At 35.0% G+C, this 11,040-nt stretch overlaps 7 protein-coding genes across 7 annotated transcripts; 3 read left to right on the top strand and 4 right to left on the bottom strand.

Moving 5' to 3' along the window:
- Positions 1-1,075: 1,075 nt before the first annotated feature.
- On the top strand, positions 1,076-1,840 carry WICANDRAFT_61887 (SDR family oxidoreductase; the record flags this gene model as incomplete). Its single annotated transcript, XM_019183267.1, has 1 exon — positions 1,076-1,840. The coding sequence occupies one exon, from the start codon at positions 1,076-1,078 to the stop codon at positions 1,838-1,840; it is 765 nt and encodes a 254-aa protein (XP_019040537.1).
- A 938-nt stretch (positions 1,841-2,778) lies between these two features.
- On the top strand, positions 2,779-4,128 carry WICANDRAFT_61886 (glycoside hydrolase family 76 protein; the record flags this gene model as incomplete). Its single annotated transcript, XM_019183266.1, has 1 exon — positions 2,779-4,128. The coding sequence occupies one exon, from the start codon at positions 2,779-2,781 to the stop codon at positions 4,126-4,128; it is 1,350 nt and encodes a 449-aa protein (XP_019040536.1).
- A 67-nt stretch (positions 4,129-4,195) lies between these two features.
- Positions 4,196-6,347, bottom strand: WICANDRAFT_61885 (uncharacterized protein; the record flags this gene model as incomplete). Its single annotated transcript, XM_019183265.1, has 3 exons — positions 4,196-6,073; positions 6,129-6,255; positions 6,319-6,347. The coding sequence occupies 3 exons, from the start codon at positions 6,345-6,347 to the stop codon at positions 4,196-4,198; spliced, it is 2,034 nt and encodes a 677-aa protein (XP_019040535.1).
- Positions 6,348-7,181: 834 nt separating this feature from the next.
- Positions 7,182-8,333, bottom strand: WICANDRAFT_67915 (uncharacterized protein). Its single transcript, XM_019184106.1, has one exon. It carries the CDS (start codon positions 8,221-8,223, stop codon positions 7,552-7,554), a length of 672 nt encoding a protein of 223 aa, XP_019040534.1. The 5' UTR covers positions 8,224-8,333; the 3' UTR covers positions 7,182-7,551.
- A 122-nt stretch (positions 8,334-8,455) lies between these two features.
- On the bottom strand, positions 8,456-9,590 carry MED6 (mediator complex subunit MED6; the record flags this gene model as incomplete). The annotated part of the gene is made up of 2 exons (XM_019184105.1): positions 8,920-9,590; positions 8,456-8,860 (listed from the first exon to the last, which is right to left on the bottom strand). The coding sequence occupies exons 1-2, from the start codon at positions 9,298-9,300 to the stop codon at positions 8,456-8,458; spliced, it is 786 nt and encodes a 261-aa protein (XP_019040533.1). The 5' UTR covers positions 9,301-9,590.
- Positions 9,591-9,920, top strand: FYV4 (mitochondrial 37S ribosomal protein mS41; the record flags this gene model as incomplete). Its single annotated transcript, XM_019180726.1, has 1 exon — positions 9,591-9,920. A coding segment is annotated over one exon (330 nt), but the record flags the coding sequence as incomplete, so codon positions are not given.
- Positions 9,921-10,079: 159 nt separating this feature from the next.
- Positions 10,080-10,780, bottom strand: HNT2 (bis(5'-adenosyl)-triphosphatase; the record flags this gene model as incomplete). The annotated part of the gene is made up of 4 exons (XM_019183264.1): positions 10,080-10,508; positions 10,563-10,616; positions 10,668-10,676; positions 10,733-10,780. 4 exons carry the CDS (start codon positions 10,778-10,780, stop codon positions 10,080-10,082), a joined length of 540 nt encoding a protein of 179 aa, XP_019040531.1.
- Positions 10,781-11,040: the final 260 nt, after the last annotated feature.

The following is an 11,040-nucleotide window of genomic DNA, read 5'->3' as shown; positions in this document are numbered from 1 at the left end:
ACTTCTGTAGGAGAAGCACTCAAATGTGAGAGGCATGTATGCATAGTTGGTTTCCAGAGATGTTTTAAATAGTAGGTTGAACGTTGAGCATTCAACTCATACGTTTGCACTTGAATATAAAATTTTGAGCTCAATTGGGATCATACAGTGTCACAAACTCAGGATCAACTTTTACTATGAAATCCAGGTGCGTGGCTTTTAACGACTCAATCAATATTGTGTATCTCAATATGCCTGCAACAAGACCTTTAACTTCTAAGCAACAGTATCTTGAACCAAGAAACCAATAAATGACTATTTTCCATGTGTAAAAGTCATGATAGAACACAAACAAACATATATGTTATGATTATTAGCCTATTGACTCAAAGAGTTTCAAACTTGTATGCTTCATCAATTTTCAGGCCTTGGTTAGTCATTGATTGTTGTTATTAACCTAGCTTTACTCTATGATAGGCTATCTAGAGTACCAGATAATAGGAGAATGTTGATGATGGAGTCTCTCTTTCTCAACGGTTATATTGTGATTTCACACCTTCAGTTGACCTGATTAATCACCGAAAAACAACAGCTTCAATAATTTAACCCTATAATTACCAAAAACACTGGGGTCCTGACTTCTCACTGCTAGTTCTTAGCTTTCTTCATAGATAATCGGCAAATATTTGAACACAAAGAAGCTAATTCAGGATATGGAGAAGTTTAGACTGACTGTGTGTACGTGATAGTACAAGTATTTGTCAGCTAGTGCTGCTGCCAACATCCGATATTTTAGTAATCACTACTTTTACAGTTTAACGCTAGCATCTAACCCATTTCACTATGGTTTTGAGATAATAGCTTTTGGCATTTGTAATATTTCAATGGTGAACTATTCCAGTAATGATAAGTCACCAGGGCATTTCTCGGATTTAAAGGTGTTTGGCGGAGTATCTGAGTAAATATATACCATTTAATTCAGTTTCAAAACGAAACATTATAAATAGCGGTTGAATCACTGATTTTTCTATCCATGCTCAATTTCATATAAACAAAAAAAGTTTCAAGTCAAAGAATCTCTATAAATCAGTCAAATATGTCAGGAAAAGTCTACTTCGTCTCAGGTGGTAACCGTGGTATCGGTTTCCAGTTCGTCAAAATATTATCATCAAATCAAGAAAACACAGTTATTGCAAGTGCAAGGGACCCTGTCAAAGCTACAGAGCTACAAGCTTTAGCTGATACTCAAAAGAATGTCAAAATTGTCAAGTTGGATGTTTCAGATAAAGCTTCGGTTGATGCTTTAGATGTTCAATTGAAAGAAGTTGCTAAAGATGGTATTGACGTCTTGATTGCAAATGCAGGTATTTCTCAATCTGTTTTACCAGCCATTGATACAGCAGAAGATATCTATTTGAGACACTATAGAACTAATGTTCTTGGTCCTATCTTTTTGACTAAAGCTCTTTACCCATACCTGAAATTGAAGGAAACAAGACACTTGACCTATGTCTCAAGTTTAGCTGGTTCCATTGGTGGGTTCATTCCATTTACTAGCTCTGCTTATGGTCAATCAAAAGCTGCATTGAATTATAGCATCAAAGAAATTAGTTTTGAATTAGGTGCTGAAGGTTTCACTGCGGTTGCAATGCAACCAGGTTTAGTAGATACTGATATGAGTAGAGCGGGACTTAAAGCTTTGAAAGAAGTTAATCCAGATGTTGTTGAAATTTTGAAAGATTATCCAAATATTCCAGCTGAAGAAAGTGCCAAATCACAATTGGAAAATATTATTTTCAAGTTAAACAAGGATATGAACGGTAAGTTCTTTGATTATCACGGAGTTGAACAAGTCTTCTGATCCATCAGTTCAAAATATCGTGAAAAGATTTCGGTTTTATATAAAACGTCATATTATGAATGTTCAACTAGACCAAATTGTAGTAGTCAAATCTAATTTTTTTCCACTGTAAGTTAGTACAATTGTGTTAAAGCACCTAAATTTTAGCAGGACTCGGCGTCGGTCTCCGGTGCTCAATGGCTTCGGCTTGTTCAACACAGAAAAAACATATACTATCTGAAATAATCGTTTAATATTTAAATTTGAAAAAACTAAAATAATTAATGCTTAAATTACCCATAAATGTATCACTATGCTAGCAAAACCAAGTTTTTGAATAATATGATGATCGACTCGACGATTCTTAAAATATTTGATTTTTCAGAGTTTTCAATTTAAAATATGTAAACGATGGTCAATATTTATAAATTTAGAATATTTCAGCTTAATTGTACTATACGGGTCCAAATTTGAATATTATATATTTTATATTTATCATTTTGGTCTATTCCAGTGACAATAAAGACATTAATTCGGAAGTACATACTATTGTATCATATATAACGTCCATATGGTGCCAGCTAGCGGCGCCGCAGTCCGCGCTCGAATAATATATAAATTTATATAGCGCATAGTGCACTTCGAAGTCGCACACTACCAAGAGAGCTAACATCATCAGCTTCAGCAAGAAAGCAACCACTTAGGAGGGTCTCTCAGAGTCCAGACGCAGAATTAGTGTGTGTAGTAGTCAATTCATTTGCCTTTGTTATTTCCGAAGCTTGCGCATTTCATCTCGGAGCTATTCTTTCTTGTACATAATTCTTAACATCTCATAGTCAACCAAAGTTTCCTCATAATTTTCACTAAGTAGCCCTCACCTCATACACTAGGATTAAAAACACAATTAGTCTCATTTGAAAAATTTCCTTTCCTCAGAGTTTTGTTTCAAGGTATGAAACATGATTGTAAGGAAATGGTTCTCACTTGTCTTTGTGACAGTAGTTACAAGTTTAGAGTTAAATACCGCTGATTTTGAATCAATTAAAAATGCAACATCAACTATTGCCAAAGGTGTACTTGATTATTATACTGGAGATGATTATGGTAAGCCCGTTGGGCTTTTCACAGAACCATATTATTGGTGGGAATCTGGGGGAGCATGGGGCTCTCTATTAGATTATTGGTGGTATACAGATGATGATCAGTACAATGATTTGATTAAAGAGGCGTTATTATCACAAGTGGGTCAAAAATGGGACTATGTACCACTAAACCAATCAACTACTGAAGGTAATGATGATCAAGCTTTCTGGGGTATGGCTGTCATGGCTGCTGCTGAAAGAAATTTTTCCAATCCACCTGAGGATGATCCACAATGGCTTTATCTTACACAAGCAGTTTTCAATACAATGGCGTATAGGTGGGATGATGAAGAATGTGCAGGAGGTTTGAGGTGGCAAATATTTAAATGGAATTCAGGTTATGATTATAAGAATACCGTTTCTAATGGCTGCTTTTTCCATCTCGCTGCAAGATTAGCAAGATTTACTTCAAATAATTCTTATGTTGAGTGGGCTGAAAAGACATGGGATTGGATGAATAGAACACATTTGATTGATGACAGCGGTGATACAACTGACTATTACCTCATATATGATGGGGTTTCAACGAATGACAACTGCACTGTTGTTCATTCTTTACAATGGACGTACAATGCTGGATTAATGCTCAGTGGTGCTGCCTACCTTTATAATTATACGGAAAGCGAATTATGGTCAAGTCGGTTGCATTCATTATTACAAGGTGTCAGTATATTTTTTAGAGAAGGTGTCATGTTTGAAGCTGCTTGTCAGTCTAGTCAAAGTTGTAATAATGATCAAAGATCATTTAAGGCATTTTTGTCGAGATTTTTGGGTTTAACTGCATTATTAGCTCCAGATACAAGAGATATCATTGATTGGTACCTCAATAGTTCTGCTCAAGCTGCTGCGCAATCATGCTCTGGAGGTGAAGATGGTGTTACATGTGGATTGAATTGGCAAAGCGAGGGATGGGATGGTTATTATGGGTTGGGTGAACAAATGTCCGCTCTTGAAGCAATACAAAATGTGAGGTATCTGGATAAACCTCCTCCATACACTCAACATTCTGGAGCGTCCTCAGAAGGCAATCCTGCAGCAGGTAATCATTTGCTAGATGAAGAACCTAAGCCCTTGCATATTGAGCCTGGGAGTAAAGTAGGTGCGGCTTTTATAACTGCCTTCATCTCACTTTCACTTATTCTTGCTTGTATATGGATTTTACTGTGATTTTTTTACTTGTCCAAAATGAATATAAGACAAACCTGTATATTATAAAAACAATCAAAACTTAAGTCTATGTTTCAGCTCCAAAAATTTGAAACTGCTTGAAAAACTCGAATGATTCATCTAATAGTTCATAAACACCCGTATCTGGATAATTGGCTCTAACTTCATTTTGTATCTTCACAAGACCTTCTCTTCCAACAACTTTAGATAATGCTGTTAACAAATATGGAGCGAATTCACAATACCACCTATGGTTCCATACAGTTAATTTAACAACAGCATCCAAAATACTTTCATCTAGCGAAGTGATCTTTTTAGATACTTGTGTTGGTGATAAATGTGCATGATCGATGGAGGTTGTTGAAATGTTGTTATGACCATTTGAAACTTGTTGGGATCTTTCACCCTTTTGTTTTAAAGCTTTAATTTCGAGCTGATAATATTTCAACAGATTTCTAGTAGATGTGGATGCAAATCTTAGTTCTAAAGCACGTTGGAAAGCAGCAGCAGCTTCTTTGTAATGATGTAATCTAAACGCAACCATACCTAGTAATTCCCATTCCACTGGTAATTTTTCATACTGAGTCTTTTGTGCTTGGAAATGAATCATTTCTGCTTGCCACATTGTATATGTTCTTAAATCTTCATACAACAGCATAAATAGATTATCTAACCATCTTTCACATAGTCTTTTCTTTTTGAAGGAGTTCTCATCTTCTGAGGAGGCTTCAGTTGAATTACCATTTGTTTTTGGGTCAATGATATTGGCAGTTGAGGAAGATTTTGATCTATATTCTTCCTCCATAACGAAAATTTTGGCTCTATATTTCAATAAAGATTCCCAGCCTGTTCTATGAACAATTTCTGTCAAAATATCATATGCTCTAGCAAATGTTGATTTCAAGTTTGCTGCTTGAAGGTTCAATAAAGCTTGATCAACAGAGTTATGTTCTTGAGCAACCCTTGCAGAATCTAAACTTGAAACTTCATCCAATGTTACATCAATCGGTAATGGTAGATGCAGCTTCTCTGGAGTTGTTGGTATAATTCTTTTCAGATGGAATTTTTCCTTATACGCAGCCATTGGGCACGAGTTCAAGGCTAACAATGCTTGCTCAACGTTTCCTAGCTCAAGGTAGACTTTAGCTAAATTAGCCCATGGGTTAAATTCAGAGGGAGCTGAATTGACAGCCTGTATAGCACATGTTAAAGCTAGATCCAAATGGTTTTTTTCAATTAAGAATTGTGATTGGATTGACAGTAATGCTGCATCTCTTGGGTTTTTCTTGATTCCCTCATACATTACTTGAACAGCCTTAATCTCTTCATCTTTCAAGAATAGCACTTTAACAATCAGACTAACAACAATTTCATCTTTTTCTCTCAATCTGTTTAAAATGTCTAAAGCATAGTCATATAACCCTGTTAGTTCAACCGCCTTCAAAAAGGCATCTACCAAGTAATTTGAAATTAAAGTTGGGGTTTGAATCTCAGGAGCTGATCCAATATTTGGACCTTCTTCAAATAGCTCTTCAAAAGCATCAAGGAATTGCTTAGCAAGTTGTACAGTTGGGAATGGATTCAAATTTCTTGATTCGACAACTGAATTGACTTGCTCATCATCTTCTTCGCTAGTTAATAGAGATCTAATAACTCCACTAGTGAAAACTTCCAACCATATTCTATCAGTCTCTTGAATTCTTTCTCTGTATCCATCAATAACATAAGAGCTCACTGCACCTGGAATATGAACAGCAACAACGACATCAACTTTAGAAAATGCGTTATATGATGCATAAACAGCTTTTGTAACTTTCCATGGCCTAGATTTACCAAACCAAGTTTGTGGAGTTGAACCAATAATGTTTGCCAACGAGTTCAAATGAGCAGCAACTGAAGAAGAGCTTGAGTTGTCTAACCCAGTGTAGTATAAATAAGTACCAACCTATAATTGTTGTTAGTTCGAATGCTCAGAATCTTTCAATTGAGTTTCAACTTACTTCAGGTGACTTAGAACCTGGGACATGCTTTGTCAACGACACAATATCTGGCGGACCTAGGTCTTGAAATGTTCTGATTCTGTTAGATCTTTCATCAATGGAAGAACCTGGGATGTCTTCTTTCACTCTATTGACCAGTTGGTTAGTATTATTTCTAAAAGCGAGGCTGATTTTTTGGAATGTAGCTTACTCTGGAATTGACCCTTGAGAAGTGATCATATTGTACTGTATTTTGAGCTTCTCACGAAAAGAGGCTTAATAGTAACTGATATTTGAACTAATATGTTCTTGATATAATACAATTGTTATAATTCGACTTGGAATATTGAAGATCTCTCCTATGTTATGTGAACAAGTCACAAATTGATTTCGAAAAATTAAAAGCGCCAAAAATTCGCGAAGCCGTTCGGGCCACTAGCTCCAAGAGCTTTATTGGTGATTTTAAGGAATAACATCACGTAGAAACAATAAGCTTGTTTGGAATAGTAAGTTTTGCTGGTTTTGAATATTTCAATATGATATCAACGGCCTTACATATATGCTTTAAACGGAAAAGCACTTTGAAAAACTTTAAAATACATTAAAATACATTAACTGAGTACAGAAATAAAATCATTTGGCATCGGCCATTTTTTCATCTTCATCCTAGAATTAAATAGTTAGTACTAGGCGATTAGCTAAATTATAATCCAACTTACATCTTCTTCATCACTTAGAGACCAGTCTTTAGCTGTGAGACAATATTTTTCTGGAGGCAATCTTATACCGTACCCAGGCATTATAGGTGGTAATGTTTTCTTATTTCTTTCAGCTGCCAATTCCAATAATAATTCTTTTGGAGTCACTGGTTTAAATTGATAATTTGTTCTTGCAGCGATTGCTAATCTTATATCATCTGTTGTTAATCTGGAACCTGGTGCAGTTGTTGAGCCATTTGAAGCACGACCATGGTCATTGTACACAACAGCGTCTTTGAGTATACCAGCAGTATATCCTATAGTAGCACTTTGTTAGTAGATGGTACATCTCTGGATAACTTTAATTTCACTCACTGTGTGCAAAATCCATTAGTTGTAGAGGAACATGATCTTCGTAACTTTGAATCGACTGCGAAGCCAATATCAAATGTAAGATTCTGACATCTCTTGGAACAACAGGTTCATCAGAATTACCTGACCTTCCCCCATTCTGACTCATCTTTATTGATCAAAAAAGGATTCTTCTGGTTGTTGTTATTTTACACTTTCATGTTATCGTTGGTGTGTTCGCTTTTGATAGTTTTTCTTTGGGAATAAAAATATGGATGGTTCGCGCAGCACGATATAGATTTTTGTATACCGAAAACATTAAATCTACGTAAAAAAGAACAAAAAAGCTTCATATATGATACTTAAAAGAGTAACTATTATTTATGAGAGCTTATTTATAAATCATCATGAACAATTGCTGATTCTTTAGCAGCTTCAGTTGCTTTTGATTCCTCTAAAGTTGCAGAAGTGATAACTTCACCATCTTCATTAAGTTCACCAGTACCAGAGATAACAATATCAACATCAGGTTTGTTTGACCAGTTGGTTTTAGTTTTTTCAATTTTAGAAATAATATCAAAACCTTCTAAAACTTCACCAAAGACAACGTGTTTACCATCTAACCATGGGGTTAAAACAGTAGTGATAAAGAATTGTGAACCATTAGTATCTTTACCAGCATTGGCCATTGATAATCTACCTTTCTTATCATGCTTGATGTGGAAGTTTTCATCTTTGAATCTTGCGCCATAGATTGATTTACCACCTCTACCATTACGATCAGTGAAATCACCACCTTGAATCATAAAATCTGGGATAACTCTATGGAAAATGGAATTAATATAACCAAATTCTGGGTCACTTGAAATTGTCAACTTTCTAAAGTTTTCAACAGTTTTTGGAACGACTGAACCGTAAAGACCAAAGATAACACGACCTAATTCTTCATCACCTTGCTTAATATCGAAATAGACTTTATGGGTGATTGGAGGATCAGCTGCCAAAACAGCACTGATGAACAATGTGAAGGTAGCAACAATAGTGAAGGCGGAACTGAATAATCTCATACTGCTTTGGGGATTCAATTGAATGTTAAGTGTTAAACTTGAGTCGGAAAGAAGTTTATGGCCTCTTCAATCTCATGAAATTACTATCGTCGTACGTGGCCGACACACCTGGTTTTTCAATAGGGTAAAGGAAGCGTTTCGATTAATAGTGTTTACTGTAACAACAAAACCGTTAGATCTTACGAGGATAAAGTCATGGAGAATGCATATAAATAATTTGTGCCAATTTATTTCATTGTTTCAAAGGTTTTTTGCCCTTTTTCACAGATGCTATACTTTGCTCATCGTCATTAATTGCTATTGTTGATTTAACAACAGCGTTTTTTGTATTAGTTTCAAAGACAGCATCTGGTCTGGAAGAGGGTACTTCATCTAAATATGCAATGTTGTTTTTTAATGATATGTTGAATAGGTTGTCTATTGTAGCAATTGATAATGATTCACTTTTATTCAAGGAACCCGATCCTTGAACAGTTGGTGTGGCAGGACTATATGGTGTATTACCAAGAGTTCTTGGTCTAGAAGGGGCTGGTGTTTCTGTAGCTTCTAAACGGTATGTATGACCATCAGATGGAGTGAATTGAGCTAGTGATTGTAGTTTATCCATTGCGTTCTTCAATGATAACGCGGAACTGAGCTTTTGAAAAAAATAGTTAGTATAGATTCAAGGAACGAAACACGAGTTAGAAGACATACCAATCTTGTAGATACCACATCCTTGACATTTGGTGCCATGTATATATTTGCCCCAATGATATAATAATCTGATAATGATTCCACTTTTTCAGGTCCCAATCTATTTTGTTTCCTTATGATCCAAAAATCAGGTTCACGGCGATGCAATATCACAAATTCAATACCTGTCATCTTTTTAAGCTCATTTTCAATATTCAAGCTATGCAGCTGAATGTTTTCATTGAATTGAGATTGCATTTTAACCACTTGGTTATTAGAAGTTCTATCAAAGAATGGTGATTGTGAAAAATATTCCAGCACATTGTCTGTCCTTAGTCCAAACGCCTGTATCCATTCTGGAGATTTCCATTGTAGTTCATCAAGAGGGGTATTGTCTGACATTATTATTAACAAATATTAATATACTGGTTGGAAACTTGTTGATGTTTAAAAGGCAGTAATTTTCGATTGAAGTGATAACTCTTCATGAGTTCGCGAAATTTTGTATAGAGGGTAAATTTGGTTTTGGGCCACTACTTTTTTTCTATGGTCAAAAAATTTGAATGAAAAATCAAGTACATCAACGAACAATTTGGTAGTTTACGTCTTGATTATCGACCCCAATACGATCCACCATGTTTTCCAGACTTAGAACTTTACCATCCACTAGAATAATACAGAGGGCTTGTTATGCTACAAAAGCAGCCAACCCTAACAACATCAACTACCCACTACCAACCAGTGAGATCCCAAATGCTGAAGCTTTTCTTCAAAAAATAGGACGTAACTGCATAGAGCATAAAGAACATTTCCCAAACTGGCATTTACTGTTCAATACCACTTCCAGACAGATGAAAGAGAAAGGTATTGATGCTCAAACAAGAAAATATTTATTAAGTCAATTGGAAAAATACAGAAATGGTGAAAAAATATTGGAGATCAAAAAGGGTAAAAAATCATACTTTGGTAGTGAATACAAAAGAAAAGAAACCGTTGCTAAAATGCATGCTGCTGAACGTAAAGAACGTTATGCAAAATTGGAAGCTGAAGAAAATGAAATCAGTGGTAATGCTTGAGTTTTGAAATCATACAGAAAATCTAGAACAAAAGATCTACCAACCTTGTCTATAGTGCTTTAAAATAAATAATGTAAGGATACACCTTGTGAGGATTTAAATGGATCATTTTTCCTTAAAATAGGCTTTTAATTCTTGACTCAACCACTGAGCTTCTTTTTGCATTTCTTCATCAGTTCTAGGAAATCTATCAGAGTCAGGTTTAACAACAAAATCATTAAACTCTCTTTGATGATATTTTCTTTTATTAAACTCAATGTAATTCTCCTCAATATCATTAGCTGGATCATTCAATGCTTCATAAATCTTATCACCCATATTGTTGACACGATGTCTTGGGATCAAATGTGCATGAAGATGAGGAACTGATTGTCCGGCTTCTGGACCATCTTGAATTGCAATGTTTAAAGAGTCCGCGTTGTAAATATGTTCAATGAATTTATGTACTCTCTGTAATGTCATCATATAGTCTATACTTTCTTCTTCTGTTAAATCTTTTAGTCTTGGAACGACTCTTAATGGTACAACAAGAACCTGAACTTTTAGTTAGCAAGATGACATGCAATGAAAACAAATTGGAAGACTTACATGTCCTGGTACAATTGGTTTCAAATTGACCAATGCATAAGTATACTTTGATTTCTAAAGAGGTTAATAAATGTATGGATCAGCCTTTTGACACAATTAACATACATAAAACACCTAAAAATAATGTTAGATTTACTGGTCCGGTTATATGAACTACGAATTACACTCACCTGTTCATTAACAGCAAATTTTGAAAAATAAATAATGCTTTGGGTCATTTTTGACATGGTTTTGAGAATATTTGAATTGAAACTTTGTGATATCTGATGTACTTCCTCATGTCTTTGGCAAGGAAGTGAAAAATCGTGTCAACATTCTTAAAAATCCATCGGGGATAGAAAATTATCCTGATCGAGTAATCCTCCGAATAAGGAAAGTCAAACGCATAAAATCAAAATCTACAACAATAAAGGTTAAAGGCAATACAATTTCATTAAAATCACGATTTCAAACCGCTATATATAATACTTTTACTTTT

This window comes from Wickerhamomyces anomalus (assembly GCF_001661255.1).
Source record: "Wickerhamomyces anomalus NRRL Y-366-8 unplaced genomic scaffold WICANscaffold_2, whole genome shotgun sequence".
In the NCBI taxonomy this organism is placed as follows: Eukaryota; Fungi; Ascomycota; class Saccharomycetes; order Phaffomycetales; family Wickerhamomycetaceae; genus Hansenula; species Hansenula anomala.
Note: the sequence above shows the minus strand (reverse complement) of the source record. Positions and strands in the feature narration are given on the sequence as shown.